The sequence below is a fragment of the Pezoporus flaviventris genome, unplaced genomic scaffold (genome assembly GCF_033815535.1).
Source record: "Pezoporus flaviventris isolate CSIRO_AGI_PZ_B2104156 unplaced genomic scaffold, CSIRO_AGI_Pfla_v1 ptg000041l, whole genome shotgun sequence".
Classification (NCBI taxonomy): domain Eukaryota; kingdom Metazoa; phylum Chordata; class Aves; order Psittaciformes; family Psittacidae; genus Pezoporus; species Pezoporus flaviventris.
The window spans coordinates 3,800,939-3,818,228 of NW_026892589.1; the positions used below are offsets into that span (position 1 = coordinate 3,800,939).

The 17,290-nt window shown below is 44.6% G+C and overlaps 1 protein-coding gene across 8 annotated transcripts in view; it reads right to left on the minus strand.

Moving 5' to 3' along the window:
- Position 1: 1 nt before the first annotated feature.
- The window catches only part of CIT (citron rho-interacting serine/threonine kinase), a 73,325-nt gene continuing 56,036 nt past the window's right edge, over positions 2-17,290 (minus strand). For 2 of the 8 annotated variants that reach the window (XM_061465830.1, XM_061465828.1), the window contains exons 29-48: positions 15,627-15,767; positions 15,330-15,437; positions 14,484-14,646; positions 14,073-14,237; positions 12,689-12,826; positions 12,234-12,414; positions 11,947-12,038; positions 11,530-11,634; positions 10,491-10,660; positions 9,431-9,511; positions 9,089-9,224; positions 7,733-7,872; positions 6,825-6,917; positions 4,453-4,561; positions 4,198-4,326; positions 3,530-3,610; positions 2,836-2,914; positions 2,539-2,721; positions 1,396-1,696; positions 2-891 (exon numbers count right to left, since the gene is read on the minus strand). In XM_061465830.1, coding sequence (XP_061321814.1) covers positions 868-891; positions 1,396-1,696; positions 2,539-2,721; positions 2,836-2,914; positions 3,530-3,610; positions 4,198-4,326; positions 4,453-4,561; positions 6,825-6,917; positions 7,733-7,872; positions 9,089-9,224; positions 9,431-9,511; positions 10,491-10,660; positions 11,530-11,634; positions 11,947-12,038; positions 12,234-12,414; positions 12,689-12,826; positions 14,073-14,237; positions 14,484-14,646; positions 15,330-15,437; positions 15,627-15,767 — 2,619 coding nt within the window. In that variant the 3' untranslated portion in view covers positions 2-867. Of the gene's footprint in view, positions 892-1,395; positions 1,730-2,538; positions 2,722-2,835; positions 2,915-3,529; positions 3,611-4,197; positions 4,327-4,452; positions 4,562-6,824; positions 6,918-7,732; positions 7,873-9,088; positions 9,225-9,430; positions 9,512-10,490; positions 10,661-11,529; positions 11,635-11,946; positions 12,039-12,233; positions 12,415-12,688; positions 12,827-14,072; positions 14,238-14,483; positions 14,647-15,329; positions 15,438-15,626; positions 15,768-17,290 lie in introns of all 8 variants that reach the window. The other 6 variants (XM_061465826.1, XM_061465825.1, XM_061465829.1 and 3 more) reach the window with 4 other exon arrangements.

The window sequence follows — 17,290 nt, forward strand, 5'->3', positions numbered from 1 at the left end:
ACTGCCAGGTCTGCAGCAGCCTTTCTGCAGGCAGCCCGTGCAGTGCTGAGGGGAACAGCAGGGTGCCTGTAACTCTTGTCATAGAATAAGGCTTGGTGTAACGCTCCGGTGCCAAATTTCCAGAGTAATTGGCTGTTATTTTGCAGCGTAATCTAAAGGTTTCAGTTAACTTACAAGTGAGGTACAATACACTACTCAGCAAAGCAACCTAAAAGGAGAGAGCAGCCAGTGATGGTGCAGCAGCATGCAGTGAACTGTCATGCAGAAGACCTGGATAAAGTCTTACAACCCAGTAGCAGATAGGTAATGCACTTTGTCTGAGGGCCGGGCGCGGGGGTTCTCCCCCTCCCCATCAGAGCTGCTCTAGAGCGATTGTAGTGAGAACAAAATAACTTTCAGAAGTGGCAGGTGAACAGACTGATTGGAAGTAATTTGTTCTGTAGGGGATATCCAATGACACTTCCTACTGAAGGACTCACTCGCCTCGGCCTGTTTCCAGGCCATCAGGAATTCCCAGCATGTCTCAGAACTATGATCAATTATCTGTAAGGGGCACTGACCACATTAAAGACCTGGGGTGGGACTCGAGTCCCGCTGAATTTCCTTGATGAACTACCAGGGACTAAGGTGAATACAAAAAGTTCATGAACTGCTTGAAAGAGTAACAGTAGTACAAAGTGCAAAAACAGGAGTGCAGGAAAGTGCAGAGAAATTAACTGAGCTGCGGACGTCTCCCGATGCGGCGCGAGCTTTGGCCCAGGGATGCTGTTTTGGTGCCTGGGCAGCAGACACATGGAGTGCATATACTCAGTGTATTTCCTTTTTTTTTCCTGCAGGTCAAGATGAGGAACTCTGTCTGGTTGAGACTTACACTGAAGACTGGTCCCAGACCTGGCAGGGAAATAAAGTGACAGTGGATGAGTCGCACGTACTCTTGTCGCACAGGCACCGGTGTCAGCAGCAGCGCATCACCTCATTACTGCTGCCACTGCAGCGCGAGGGCTCTGCACCTGGCTCCACCTAGGTGCCATAGCTCAGTTCATTGGCAAAGCCAAGTACTGTCAGCATCACCCTGGACACAGCAGGCTCCCACCTCCCCTGCTCCAGACATTGTTCCCCTTCAAAGCCTCTATATCATGATTTCTGTCGGTAGATGACCCTTTGCTTTCAGATCTGGAGGACTTCAGCCTGGTCCAGAGTGAAGCTGCTTTTGCAGTTACAGGACTGGCAGGAGGGCAGGTGTTCACAGGAGCAGTGCATTACACTGTATGTGCTGTTTTAATGGTAGTTGAGGGGCAGGGGATGAGATCTGGATTTGCTCTTGTCCTTCACCAGCCCTCCCGCAGCGCATGCCTTTTCCTGGCAACAGGAAAGCTCTCCGGGCTCCTGACTCACCTTATTGACTTGAGCAAGAGGAGTTCTGGCACCACTCACAGGCACCCGTCCTCGGCTGCTCTCGTCGAACAGTCTCCCTGGGGACCTCTCTCTGCGGGTGCTCAGGAGCCGGCCTGGGGACTTCTCCCTCTCCAGTGGTCGCCCAGGTGACTTGTCCCTCCGCAGCTCCGTCCTTCCCTCGCGGTACCGATGGGGTGTGCTTGGCTCTCGAGGGTGGCTCAGACCTTCCGGTGGTCCTGGGCTTGACGCGACCCGCTTGGTTATGTGCTCGTTGTACGTGGGAGGGCCCCTCTTGTTCGGGCTGCTGTCATTCAAAAATAATTGACGCGACCCGCTGAGCAACAAAAACCTCACGTTACATTTTCTTTTAGCAGAGCTGTAGCTTTCCCCCCAAACACCCAGCAGTGTTCAGGTGAAACCATCAGACCTCCCTCAGCCAAGGTGAAAAGCGCACGGACTTTGGTAGCTGAGGCTCTGTCCCACCGGCCGCACGGGGCAGGGGCCTCAGGGACTTGCTGGTGTGAGTCACGTCTGTGTGAATGGCCAGAGAGCTCCGTGCTCTCATACACTTCAGCAGCATCGTCTTCCACATGCACTAAAATTTCACTTGTTTTTTCCCCATACAAAATTATCAGTGGCTCCAGGATGTTCAGGCCGGGTTAGGATGAGCTACAGGCCGCAGTTTCGCAGTTTCCAGTGCGCAGTGGCACCATCAACCCCGGAAGTATTATAATGCTGACCAGAACAAGATCACATCACCACTTCCCAGCGCTGTCTCCCTAAGTAGTTTAAGAAGCTGTAGCTTTAGAGACTTACAGTCAATCGATGTTTTGCATCATATTGATAGCATCTAAGCTCACCAAGCTCTGAGGTCACAGCTCTATCCCAACATAAATCAGCTGAAGATCACGGAGTGTTTGTGGAGGTTACCCACATGCTCCTACAGAGCTGATGTTTCTTTGCCTTCTGTATTTAAAAACATCAGTGACTCCCTCCTTGTTCTATGCCAGCATTACAGTGACTGCCCAGTACCAACCCCTCTCTCTAGGAATGGAACCCGGGCATTCCACAGCATCCAGGGGAAACAGCCACCTGGAGCTGAGGCTGCTCGTGAGGCGCACAGGGACACTCTGACTACTGTACCTGCGTGTAGCAGAAGATCCTCTGTGATGCTGCTCGTTGTTGGTCTCCTTCACTAGATTGCCCTTACAGCAAATCACCCTTAATTTGTCTTGGTAGGAGGAAGCCAAGTAGATGGCTCCAGATGAAATTGCAGGCCCGAGATACCGCGGATTTGGGATCTCCAAGTGGGCTCGTGCAGGAGTTCTGGGTGAAAGGGCGGGAAAAGGCATTAACAATGACAGCACGGTGCCTTTCCCTGGCACGTTGTGTCTTCTTGCAGCACATACTGGTCAAAGTAATGAAGAGAGAACAACTTACCCTAGAGAAGCTCGTGCCTGGATCTCAATCACTTCAAGGGAATTGAAGTGGGTCACAAAGAGATAGGGCTCCCTGTAGGCTGGAGGAGCATCACAAAGACAGGGAAAACACAAAATCAATTTCTCTATTAAATAAAACCTTCTCAAAAGCATCAGTGAGCACAGCAGCGCTCCCAGCCCTGGGGAAACCCAGGGAGTAAATTTGCTGTAATAAGACCCAATGTGATGACTAAGCAGGGAGATGAAAGCTTAGAGAATTGTTGCTTTAAAACTATCCATATCTCAAGAATTCTACCAACCAAAGACTCATGAACAGGCATTAAAAGCAGACTATTCACTGAATACCATCCCACTCAGTAGTGCAAAAGGGCTGAGGGAACCAGGCTGACATTCCAAAATCCTGACTGTTTCAGAAACTTCCAAGCACTGTTACAAACCCCATTAGCTGGTTCAGTCACTGTAAGACGGGAACATTAAGGAAACATAACTTCACCTTAGTTTTCCTCAACCTGTTTCTGCTTCAGTAGGTCTGTCAATTTGTATTTATAATGATCTCAAATTGTGGGAAAATCTCCAGTTTCTGGCAGGATTAGGAGAGGGAAGAGGAAGTGCTGAGTGAGGAATACCTGTCCCACAAAGATGCTTCCCAGGTTCAATGATTTCCATAAGCCAAGAGGATTTCCCTCAACACCTACCAAAAGCTAAGGGCAAGCGATTCCATTTCAGGTCGTCTGTCCTACTGCGTCTTCCATAGGAATCCACAAAGACACCAAATTCTGCCAAGAAAAGCAATGCCACGTTGTGAGCACACCTGAGCTGTGTTCCCTGATTGCTGAAAGGGACAAAGGCAACAAACCCGGGCTTGCCACTACCCTAGAGAGCCAACAAAAGCAGCTGTACAAAAAAGTAACAAACAGCCTCTTTATTTCCTCACCAGAAGGTTAAAAGGTCTTGTCTCTGTATGGAAAGCAGAGGAGAAAGGCAAAGGCTGAGAACCCCTTAACATTTCATGAGGATAATCAAACACCTGGTAGCGCCTAACACTGAGTTTAATCCCTTCCATTCAGGCACAGAAGCCAGCACATGGCAACTGATCCACAGGCACAGAGAACCTTTAAGACAGATGCAAGGTGACTGACAGCACCTCAGCAGGTCTATTTCAGCATCAATGCCTGGTGTGTGTCTTTCTTACTGCTTAAGCCCCAACTCCTCCAGGGCTTTTGGAGTCACAGCAAATAATCATTACCAGGCACTAGGAAGTCAACTCTGGCTTGCTTTCACAACAGTACCCCAGAACCTCCGGGCTGTTCATGTACCAGAAAGCAGATGCAGTGCAACAACTACACAACCAGACAACACATACCGTGGAAACACAGCAGATATTCCTCCCTCTGCCCCGTTGGGTTCACTTGGATGATACTGACTGGAAAACTGTTGGTAGAGGCAGCAAACACAGCAGAAGCCAAAGTGTGGTCATTTTTATCCAGAAACTCTGCAAAGAAAATGGAGAAAAACACCCTGATTGGCACCAATATTTTTTTCTTAAACTGGTTTAGAAGAGCCCCACCGAAAGAATCTGTGGAGCCAGCTGGTGCCTTCCTCAGAGCACAGCTCCTACCCTCCAGAGTGTACTGCTTCATCTCGATTTCATAGAATTTGTTGGTTCCAATGATGATGCTGTAAGTGGTCAAATGGATGCAGCTGCAAGGCTCAGAGGTTTCGATCTCCTGGAAAAGCAGAAAGTATGGACAGGGATCAGCTCCCAGTAACAGTTTTGTAATTTTGCCTTTTCTGGAAGATTAGATATTGCCACATTTGTCTTTATGAAAGGGAGAGATGACAACCTCAGAGTCACCAACAAACAGTCTCAAAAGCACCTGGAAAGGTACCCTCGCTAGAAGAGGTTTGTTATGTTGGAAGTGAAACTTGCTTGAATACAGACTTGCCTATCAATGAGCTCAGTCCCAGATGCTAACCCTACCAGGAAGCTCTTCCTTTTGGAAGAATACCCTACTCAATTTTCTGGAGCAGTGGGGAACGGCTCCCTCCTTACAGCAGGTCACAGCCATGCCGATGACTGCATGGCTGAACAGTGTCTGGAGGTGACACAAGGCCAGGACTGAGCAGTTAGGGTTGAATGACAGACTTGACTTGTCACTAGGAAGTCCATCACCCAAAACTGCCTCAGCTCCAGAGTAGCTCTGCTGGAATGACTGCTTCCAGGCCTGGAAGTCAACAGGAATCAGGACAGCTGCTGGAAAGGCAGGCAGAAGATCCTCAGACAACTGCAGCAGGACTGACACCAGTCAAGTCCCAAAGTCTTTATAACCCCAGGAGCAAAACCCTTGTCAGTATGCACATCCTGTCCTCCCAGCAGAAAGAATCAGCTCCCTAAAGCATCCCTGCTTTTAACACTGCAGAAACAAGCTTGATGGCCCCTTAAGCAAAAGGAAGACAAACATACATACACAATCTTCCTTCCTTCTTTGTGCAGTGTAACACACAGAGATGCTGTCCACCAACATCTGCAGTGTGACTGAACAGCTTTGAGAGCTCTGCAAGTTAGCCTGACGCAACACACAGATCCCCTGATCTTCTGAGGACAAGATTCCTTGCATAATTCCTAGTTTATCTGGCAGTTTAGTTGGCAGAACGGAAGAGCATATTCTGGGCTTGCTGCCATCTTGTCAGGATCTAAATTCAGTTGTCTGGTTTAGTAAGGATAAGGACAACCTTCCTTCTAAAACAGGCCATTGCATGTTTTGCATGTAAGCCCTTGTCAAGGCACTCAGCACTGTGGGGTGAGTGGCAGCACAAGCAGAGGACAGTCCTTCCTGCTGGCTGCTGCTCCACTGTGAGCAAGAGTTGGTATCAGCCACAGTGCTTGCAGCTACCCAGGTTTGCTGGTATCCACACTGTTTGTGCCAAGATCTCCATCAAATAATGTCTTTACTTCCAAGGAGGCCAGCATCTGAGTTACCGCCCAGGCTCTGCTTCATCACAGCAGTGCCAGTGTAGCACTCAGTGGGGATAAATCCTCAGTCAAGCTGTAAATTGAACCAGTGCCTTCAAAGTAACCTGCAGAAGCTCACAGGGAGCTGTAGTTTGACCTGAACATTGCTGAATTTGTGAACTGGGGAGGACATGAGTTTCTGGGTACCAGCCCGTTTTAAGATGGGCAGTGTTTAAACTCTGTTCTGAGGAGAGATCCCTGTTATTTGGGGTGTTTTTCTGGATGTGTTTGAGCACATAAAATTTACTCGTGAGAATTGATTGGACTTGCCTTTAAGAGGAATAGTGGCTCTGGTGCTCAGGGCATTACCTGCCTGCAGCTGGCTGCCTGAAAAGAGTTGCAGTAGTTCTGCTTTCCACAGAACGAAGCGAGACATGTTCCCAGCCCAGGGCAGTGCCGGTGCTGGAGGCAGACAGGGTTCTGTACAGGAGACCTGTGTATACAGCCACGTGAGATCTGTATCTCACTGCCTCTGCTGGCCAGAAGGTACCCATGTGTCAGGGTAAGTATGGGAAAGAGCTGCCTACCCTGTGATGGGACAGTACCAAATAAATACCCTTTGATTTTCACTAGTACAGTAAGCAAATTCAGATAGCCACTGCTGCCTTAGCTGGAAAGAAGGGAGAAGTCAGTTGTTATGGACTTCTCCAAAGACAACAGAGGTGAGGGAACACAGCTGGGCAATGAAGAAGAAAGCCTTTCTTTGGGTAACTAAGCGAGGGTATGACTACAGCCAAGTCAGTATTTCAACAGATCACAGCCCTGTTCTGCATCTCTTCAAATATGCCAACTCTTGTTAAAGGAAACTGCTGCCTACTCCAATTTTAGTCAGTGCACGTGGCAATTTGTTATCATTTTAGCTGGCAACCAAATGTTCTCCTGCATTCGAAAAGGTTTAAGGCATTTGTTCCAAAGCAAAGTCTTAGTGCAATACATGAATTATGTGAGCTCATTATTAAGGGAATTACCAGGCTTACCTTTCTGATACAGAACTTGCTCAAGCTCTCATTGTATCGCAGAACAACCACTTTACTGGGCATGGCTGCGCAGATACAAAGACTGTTCTCGACCTGTGGAGAAGATTAGAGGCAGAGTTCAGGTTGCTAATAGAGTAAATTCTAATGCTGAGCATGTGAGAGGACCTTTCACCACAAAGAACTTTGCAGAGATAAGCAGGTAGGTTTTTAATAGGGTACTTACTGTGAATTAGTGAAATAATGAAAAGCCTCTTCACATTCTCAAAAAAGAATGTGAATTTGAACTGCTTCTCTGATTCAGTTAATAAAAAATTGGACGGGTTTCCACAGAACAATGGCTCATTAAAAGGGATAAGAAATCCAAACAGGTTCAGTTTTAACCCTTGAAACCGTTACGTAAATATCACTTTGAAAGGAACGATGTTCAGTTTGTGATTGAAGCAGTCTGTAGAAGTGATTGTTAATGAGAATTTCTGTTGTGGCTAAATGGTCCATTAATGTAAATCTTAAGGAGTTCTCAAGTGACCCAACCCTAAGTAAATTTGCAGCCTGGAAAGTGTTACAAGACGTTCCAGAACAAACAGTGGACAGAATTCACTAATTATAAACCTCAAAATTGAAGTCAACTGTGAGGAGGCAGCTATGCTATGCTATGCTGTGTTGTATTTCTTATTACGTAGCAGTTGAGGCTCTAGCATCATTTCTTCCTGACTGAATTTATTCGTATTAGTAGGAGATCCTCTATTCTGCCACCAGCTCAGCCTCTCTTTCAACCCCTACACTGTTCTTAAAACAAGAATATAGACCTTGGGTTTGTTGCCAGTGAAATAAAGCTGCTGATTTGATTACTACTGAACTCAGTGTGGTGTAAAGGGTGGTCTGGGGGCAGGAGAGAGCTGTATCCTTACCTTGCCAGCAGCAAAAAGGTGACATCCTTTGACAGTCTCGAAGACATTTGGTGAGATATCAGGCTGGGCTGGGAGGTGTGACTGGGCTAGAGATTGCTTCACTTTCTTCACATCAACAAGACACAGAGCCCTTTCTTCTCCTGAAAACAAAAATGGCCACATTTCATCACAGGAAAACTCCCTATTCTCTACAAAAGTCTGTTCCATTACCTAAGCAGCAGCTCATGGTTACAGGCTGTTACTGTGGTAACAGTCACAATGTACCATGCAGAATTCATTCCATGTTATTCCTGTTAAAAGTGAAACAGAAAACTTCCAAAAACAGACAGTAAATCCACTGGGAGAACAACCAGTCTCCCCGTGGATTATCAGCGTTGCTAAGGTTAAGATGCTGACAGTAGCAGTGGCCTCATTAGGATACTATTCAAAATTACCCAGGAAGTTCTATTTTACCCTTCAGAACTTGAAGTAAAAGGTGGTTTGGCTTCTTTGTGCCACCAGAACCAGCAAGGGATTTCCAAGTGCCCTAATAAACTGCATTATAGACCAAGCCCAATTCCTCTCCAAAGTTTAGCAACAGAGCAACATTAACGTCTAACTTTGTGAGAGATTCATTTTGCCAGTTGCTTTTTTCCTCTGGAACAAATAAAGCATGGACAGCTTAAATCTTGACAAGGGGAAAAACACAGAAGAAGCAGAACAAAAGAAAGAATTTGTTTTTCATTCCCTAGAAATGTCATTTAGACACTTGATAATTTGGGCTTTCAGCTGAAGATACGCCCTAACGTTCAGCATGCCTACATCAGTGTGGGAAGGATTATCTCTGGAAAACCACAGATGGAGAGATTAAAGCTGGTGTTCTTTTCGTAAGGGAATCTTAAACCATGACAGAAGTCCCAATTTCGTTACACGAATTAGTGTTTAGAGCACGTTAACAGTTGTTGGCCCTAGGCCATGGTTATCACATCGTGGTCCTCAAATGATTAACTACATTAAACGAGAGGCTCTGTAGTGATTGGGAAGATACACTCACTGATCAACTCGACACTTCTTAAACTGAACTCAAAATGATGACAGAAAATGTCTTCTCTGGTTCTTCCCTCCCTCTGCTTTAGAAACTGAGAATTCACTTTCTCTTGAAGGTTTAACTGAGCCTTCATTTACATCTTCATTTACTTCAAGAAAGCCCCAGACAATGCTGTATTAACCACAGGATGTGATTCCTGACAATACACTGATAAAAACAGGAATAAAGCATGTACTGCATCCAAAGGAAAGCCGGGCCCTTTGGCACTGCAGTACAAAGCCATTGCCATCTGTTAACGGCAGGACAGATGGTAAGGTAAAGCCCCCTACCTGCTATCATGAGTAGCTTCTCCAGATCCTTGATGAGATGCATTTGGAAGACAGCACCCATTCCTGGGATGTGCGTTAAGGAATTCTTCAGTACATTTAGGGCATAGAGACCTTCTTCTGCCCCCACCAGTACTACCTACAGTGACAACAGGGGAAAAAAACAGCACTACTTGAGGATAACAAGGAACACTCCAGGAGCAAGCCTGGACAATCCTGTTTACCAGTGAAGAGAAAAAACAAAGTGACAAACAGGTTTGTAATTGCACGTGTTGCTGTTAAGCTGCCATTTCCATGAATGAAATGGCCAATACTCAGAAAGGCCCAGCTGAGCATTAGCATTACCTGGTCACTGAAGGGCATTGTGCAATTTATATCCAAACGGTCTTCACCCTCCAGCTTCAGCAGGGAGTTTCCCAGCAATTTCTGCAAATGACAAAAGAGATGTATTTTTCTGGAGTTAATCTCGATGTCTTTACTAGCATTTTAACACTGTAAGGACATCATTTCAGACAGGCAAAATGCTTGGCACAGGTGTCTTTTTCTCAGAACACTAAATGTTGCAGGGAAACCTCCTACAAAAGCATTAGTAAAGTTTTATCTGCCTGAAACATGGTTAGGAAACTGATCAGAATGAACTTAACCTCAGACAGAACTGATTGCTGTCCCTATCCTTTCCATTTTCCCCAGTCTCCTGCACTGGAGCAGTAAAATCTTCCTAGGGGAAGAATTAACAAAGAAGTCCAAATGCTGGAGGGAGCATGTATTCTTCTCGGAGACAAAAGGAATGCTAGCATGAGAAAAGAGACGATTTCCTGCTAGTCAGACACTCCCCCTTCCCTAGGGCTAACATGCTCATATGCAATGCCATAGAACCAAATCTCCTTTTATCAGAAAACAGAGAGTAATCAGTGCAACAATGATGAAAAAGGCTATTCAAAACCAAAATAAATCCACTTAACCGCTTCTTCTTACCAGGAGTAAAACTTAAACACACACACACACCCCCCTCCCTCCCTCAAGAAACAAACCCCCTGACTCTGTAAGAATGGGAGAGGGAGCATTTTGCTTCCTTTTGTTTAATGTTTGCTCACTCCATGTGGTACATTATGGGACTGGATTTAAACCATGTCCTGACTGCTCGTTCTTCTTTCTCTGTTTGCTGGAATTAGAGAGATCTAATTTTGGGATCCTCTTACTACACTTCCAAGTCTGAAGCAGGGTAATGCAGCATAAAGCATCAGTCATACAACGAATTAGTTCCTGGTACTTGTTGCCCCTTGTCAGGCAGAAGTAACAACTTACCTGCAGTTAAACCTCAGAATGTCAAATACTGACAAAACACTTTTCAAACCTCTGCTCCCTCCCAGAATATTTTATGATTAAATGAAACTTTTATACTCACAGCATCAGCCTCAGCTTTTTCTCTGGAAACTCTCCCACCTGCCACTATTGATTCCAGTGCTGTGACCCAGCGCTGTTTGTCAGGGAAGCTGGGTGCTAACAGGTAGAGTGTTCTACCAGGCCAGCAAGTGGTGTGTGGATGAGACTCCAATTTTAGGATATATGGCACATCTGAGATGTTATATAGATAGAATAAGACTTAGATTAGTTTTTGGAATATTGTCAGTGGACTTAAAATCAACACCTTTCAGCCTCATCGGAGAGAAGTTGTATTTATCATCACGTGTTACCATGGCAATTTATACATAGGTTTCTCCTTTACAGGTCCTGCATAGGCTAGCTACTTAAAGCTAAATATCAGCTGGATGTTTGCAATCCATACATACAGTGCTGTCTTTACTAAATAAAAATAACTTCTCACCTTTTATTCAAAAGGGAAAGACATTTCAGCAGGAAAAACACCCACAAAACCAGCCACTTGACTAAAGTTTTCCCTGTACTGTTCAAGAAAAATCTGGTTATGGAAACCTTTGTTTTTAACAGTCTGTATGCTTTAATGTTAAAGTCAAGACATACATAAACTCATCATTGGTTCTATTCAGTACATACAAATGAAAACATCAACATTTTGTCATAACAACAGACTGTACACACCCCACAGTATTTCTAATTCATGACTTTCTGGTACGAGCACAATGGTGGTATGAATTATGACAATTCACACTTGAGAGAGAGCATTGAGAGAAGGAATTTAAATCAACCGAGTGCTTTTGAGTATGTTACAAAACTCTTCAAATTTACTTCCATTTGGCTTGATGATTATATTATTCACAGTTCAACTACCATGACAGAAGCAACAGCCCATGTGTAACTAAATCTAGACGACTGAGCTATTCACCTAATTCAAGTAGAGGTAACCTCAAAATGGCACAGTTACAGAATGGAAGTTAAAGCGAGACAATTCTGTTCAGTCAAACAGAATGCCAACTGATGGCAAGCCAGATGAAATCCATTTGACCTCATCTACGTCAGATTCTCACCTGTCTTTGCAGTGTTGGTAAGTTCAGTAGCTCCTACAGCTCCGTGCACAGTTACATCGCCGTCAGGAAGGCAGAGCTCAAATTCCTCCAGAGGCCTCTGTCCAGCTGCAGAGAGAATGGGGACACAGATGAAGAAAGAACTAACAAGTAAGCAGCAAGAAAACAAGTGTGTTAGCAAACTGAAGTGGATACACATTGGAGGTTTACAGAAAACACACTGCATGTTCACAGCTGGATTATTAAGACACACCAGCTGATAAACCTGTTAAGGATCTAGAAAAACAACACTGCCTTATTACAGAAAATTTAGCTAAATTAATACAGCCACAGCAAGCAGGAACAACCTTTAAGCCTCTCAGCTCACCAAACAGCAGCTGAAGATTAAAACACAAGTTCTTCCTAGAAATGCCAAGTTACCTTCTCTTGCTTCTGCATCATAAATGAGCACTTTTGTTCCTTCCAGGACAATATACTTCCTGTCCCAGCCCTGCTGCCCACGTTTATTATTCCTACAGAAAATAAGCACAAAGTTACATTGGATTTTCTGCCCAGATAAAACAAGCATGCAACTCCTAGAAAGACAAATTTCAGTAGTAAGTAATTGTGAGCAGGTACTGATTATCCCATTGTAAGAGCCAGGATGATACAAGGAACAGTTCCAAATATTTCAGCACCTGATACGGCACCAAGAGTCATGTTTATACCTTGGCACCTTCATCCATCCTTCAAGCCGTAGACTGCTGCTTGGCTCCTTCAGCTGCAGACCAGGAGAATTCATTTTATCCCGGCAGAATGCTTCAGAGAAGTGCGTGGCATATTCTGCTGGCAGTCCACAAGTAGCTGGCAAGCAAGTTGAGCATTTTGGGTGACACATCACCTGGCATTCTGACAGAAGGACAGAGAAAAACTTCTGTTATATGACAGAAAAATCATGACAGAGCTGCCTCATGTTCTAACGCAAACCCCAGCTTTCCAAAGAATCTCCTGCCACTCTAAACCGTCAGATGTTTTCTGATGTAGAATGTTTGCACCAACCAGTTTCAAAGTCTTCATACTTGGTTCTTTCTTCAGCTTTCACTGAAAATCTGTTCTAGATGGCTGGTGCTTTTCCATTCTCCCATCCAGTGACACTCTGCTCGAGCACACGCTCTGCTCTTACCAAGACATTTAGATGCTTGTCTTCCAAAGTGCACTGTATCCAGACACACGGCGCATTTCGTCGCTCTCATGTTTAGCCCCACGTTGAAGCGATGTGGGATATTGTGATGCATCCGCTCCTTCAGGCGCCGGCTGTACTCTGGAAAGGACAGGATTTATTATCAGGATGAGCACTGTGATAGGGATGAAAATCAAGAGTAGATTTTGGCATTTTAAGGCCAAGGTAATAAAAAAGGACTACATGTCTCTATCAAACCTCTGCTGAACACAGACACTCCTTCCCTTTGCAATCTGTAAATCTTAAGCAACGTTACCACCTCAGTAATGACCTGATACAGATGCACAGAACGTGCTGCCTGAGCACAGACTGTAGAACTGAAGTGGCTAATGTTTGGTGTAGCAAGATTATGTCAATCAAACCACCTAAATTTCAAGTCTGCGCTCAGCTCCAGTTCTCACAACGTGCTAAACTAATTTCTCAATTTTGCTTATAGCTAAAACTCTTCAACACCTATACTGTTGTGATCAACACACAGCAGGCCTTCTTCATACAGCCAACCATCAGTGCCAGCAGATCTTAAAGCATTCCTACAATCCCTGTTAGTGTATCTCTACCAAGCAAAGTCTACCCTCCAAGGCATGGTCTTTTACTGGTGAACATGTTTCTCTTCCCTGCCCATGACCTGCCCCTGAGGACATCTTCCCATGCCAGTGTTACCCATCCTCAGTGCCCTGTGCCTCAGCTGGCTGCAGTCGCTGCTCCAGTTTGTGGGTTCTGGCTTTTTCCAGATAAAGGCTCGAGGTTTTAGTTCCGACTCCCAGGGTTCAACACTCGCTCTGGAATATTGATTATCTAAGAATAGCTGAGCAGTCCTTTAACTTTTTGTGATGACCCTTCTCCCCTTTATCTCAAGAACACCAAAGGGTATCCCTTTTTTCTAGTTAACAGGATATTAATATAGTCTTTGACCTGGTATCTTCCTTGTATGCCTAACCAAAGTCTTTTCCCTTTACCAAAAGGTCTTGATAGAAACATTGTGCTAAGAATCAAAAATCAACAGTTTAGATAAGTAAAAATGTTGACTGCTAAGGAAACAGCTATGAATCCTTTTGATCAATGCAGAAAACAGTACAGAAAACATCCTCCTCTGAAGAAACACATGCTCTTTAAACAGTTGCTGCTAATAATTACTGCTGAAGAAACAACTCATATAGTCCAAATAGAGAATTTAAAACAAAAAATAAAGCAAAAAGTATCATCTAATATTCCTAGCATGAAAAATATCTGGTTCTGAAACTAAAAAATATAAAGAAGAATAACAAAAGAGATGGCATTGAAATAGGACACAGGAAAACAGTAACAGAAAAGTTCCCCCAAAACCTACCCTCTGGTGTGGAAGACTCCTTCCTGCGACTGGAGGGTGGAGCTAGCAAACTGATGGGAGTAGGCTGATGCTCTGGTGAGCGGACTATGGCAGACATGATGATCTGCTGCCTGGCTGTGGCTGGAGTAGATGGATGAGGGTGGTCTGATATCTTCCGATGAGCAGCTATAGATGAGATAAATGCCACTCGTTAACACAACTGGTATGAAACCCTCATTCATAGCAGTGGTTCTGTGTAACCATTCAGTGGTTACAACCCGCAGATAAAAGCGTAGCTTTATTGCACCTTCACAGCAGTAGGCAAGAATTAAACAACTTATGTTACTGCTAGAGTGATACACAATTAAAGGCACGTTTTCAGACCAAAAACGTGCGCCTCCTTCCAGATCCACCTTTTCTGTTAACCCCTACCTTCTTCACGAGCAGATCTGAGTTCAATGCGTGTTTTCTGAAGAGCCTCTTCCAGCTCAGCAGAACGAGCCTTCTCCTTCTCCAGTGCCACTTTCAGCTCATTGTATTGCAGGGGAACCTGTGTGGGTAAAGAAGGGTCCTCTTTCCGCCGACTAAACAGGCCCTAGCAACAGAAACACACAGACAACTCCTAACTCCTAGTAAGAGATGGCTTAAACTAGGCAAAGTGCAACTAGCTAGTGGCAGTCCGGCCAGAGGGCCTAATGGCAATTGTTATGCGTAAGGATGGATTTTTAGTTCATATTGGCACTGGAAAGAAAATGTTGAGATATGGATTAGTTTAAAGAGGGACTTACATTACCTGTTAGCACTCACACCTTGAGTTTCCGAAAGCATCTAAACAGAGGATCTCAAAATACGTAGTTAAAATTAAATTACTTAAATCAGAATGACAGAACGGCTCATGACAAAGATGCGACACAAGTCACATCACCTGACTAATCAATCCTATGCTCTAACTACAAGACAACCACTCTACAAACACGATGTGTTCATACACACATACATACTTACCATTAAAAACAAAGCATGGCTAAATTTCTGTATTCCTACAGCCTCACTGAGCTGTAGCTACTGGGTTGTAACCTAAGTATTGTAGGAATAACAAAATACTGGAAAAGCCACAAAGAACACATTGTGCCTAGTAAAGCTTGTATTCAGCAACTCAGAATGCTCTTAAATGAGGGCACATTCGTGTTACACAAAGAAAGAACACTATTATGAATATACATAACTAATCACAAAACCACCCTTTTGCACTGTGCCTCTTCAATCTCCTTCACCCACCTTTTTCTTTTTTGCTGGTTGGTCCATCTTTGCTTGCAGGAAATCAATGAGTTTGGTTTGCTGGGAAATAGTGCCCTCCATTTTCACTTTTTCATGGGAATAGAGAACCTGGGAACCACACACACGTTAGACATTCTATCTTAATAGAATAAACAGATAAGACCAGAAGAGCTAAAAACAGTGTAAGGAAAAGGTCACACAGAAACAAGTGGGTCACATCCTACAAAACCCCAGAAACAGGGAGCAGGGTTTTAGGATGTGGCGCACAGAGTCCAGCTCCGGTTCCTTCACCCTCACCTGAATGTTTTCCAGCTGATATTCCAGGTCACTTCTTTCAGTCTTCAGAAGATCTGCTCGATCTAGAGCCTCTTGCAGGCCTTGAGTTAAGCGGAAGATGTGATTTTTTTGCAGATCCATTTGCTGCTGCAGCTTTGCCTGCTGTTAACAGGAATAGAAAGGCCAGTGTTTTGCTTGGTTTTAATTAAAAGCTATTGAATGTTATCACTCTTTGTGACATCTCAGATGTCTGTAAACAGACAATTCTTCAAAAGCTGGAAAGCAACAATATTCTAGAAGTTTCCCTTCCTTTCAGAAGGCATTAGGACTAAATAAGCATTTCTCTGTATTTTATCTTAATCTGTAGCAACACCACTTCTTTCAACTGCACGTTCATTTGCTTTATTTGCTTTTTCAAGCATTTAAAATCTTGCAGTTACTAATAAGACTGCAGATACACAAAGAATTTCTTGATGCTGTTTTCTGAAGCTCTGTACAATCACCAGAAGCCATCACAAGACTTTGTAAGTAAAACAATCTTTCCTATAAACCAGGATAAACTCCTTCCTCTACAGTCATAAGAGATAAGGAAAATAATGTCCAACTGCTTACATATTTGTCTCCAATTAACAACAGAAAAGGGCACATAGAATTATAGAATGGTTTGGGTTGGAAGGAACCTTAAAGCTCACCCAGCTCCAACCCCTGCCACAGGCAGGGACACCTTCCACTAGAGCAGCTTGCTCCAAGCCCCTGTGTCCAACCTGGCCTTGAACACTGCCAGGGATGGGGCAGCCACAGCTTCTCTGGGCATCCTGTGCCAGTGCCTCTGCACCCTCACAGAGAAGAGCTTCTGCCTTATATCTAATTTAAAACATGACAAACTACACCTAATTCTGCAAGGTTTTATACTTTCTTGATAAGAAAGTCTCCGAGTAGGAAAAACTTTAACACTCATGTGTTACAGAGCAAGAGTTAGAATGATTTCACTGCGATGCATAATGGGGTTCTCAGCTCTGGGATGACTTGTCAGTACCACAAGTACACCAAAAGGTTCTAATTACCCTAATTACCTGTAAGCACCCTTCCCCTGAAATCCTCCTCTGCAACCTCTTCCCCCACTACCCAGGTCTGGCTGCCTGCATTCAGTATCTCACTGATACTGTGCAGATGTGTAACCTTGGATCAGACTTCTGTGAACTAAGCTATATTATAAATAAGGAGCTCTGAGAAGCCTTACCAGTGGCCTTTACCCATGCTCCCTCAGCACACTGGCTCCAAGGTGGTTTTAAGCTATGGTACTCACATCTGGTGTGATCAGAGCTACGTTGTAGGAATGCCGTACCTGGGCATGGACATTGCTTTGCAGATCTCACCTGTGATGCACCTCATCACTACAGGCTTCTGCAATCATCCCTGGGCTGCTGGCTGAGTCTGATTACCTTCACCAAACCTGCTCTGCTCTTCTTATTCAGGTACTTGAGACTGTGCCCACTGGCTGCAAGGTCACTGCCTTTGCCCCACTGCATCCCTTTGCTCCCAGCATTCCTTCCCTTGAGGAGCAGTTCACTTTTACTGCTCCATGGCATGGCCACGCACTTTGCAAAGTTTTAAGTAAAAACAACCCCCCATTTATTAATCTCTCCAGTTACAGAGAAAAAGGGTGGATGTGCAACGCTGCTATT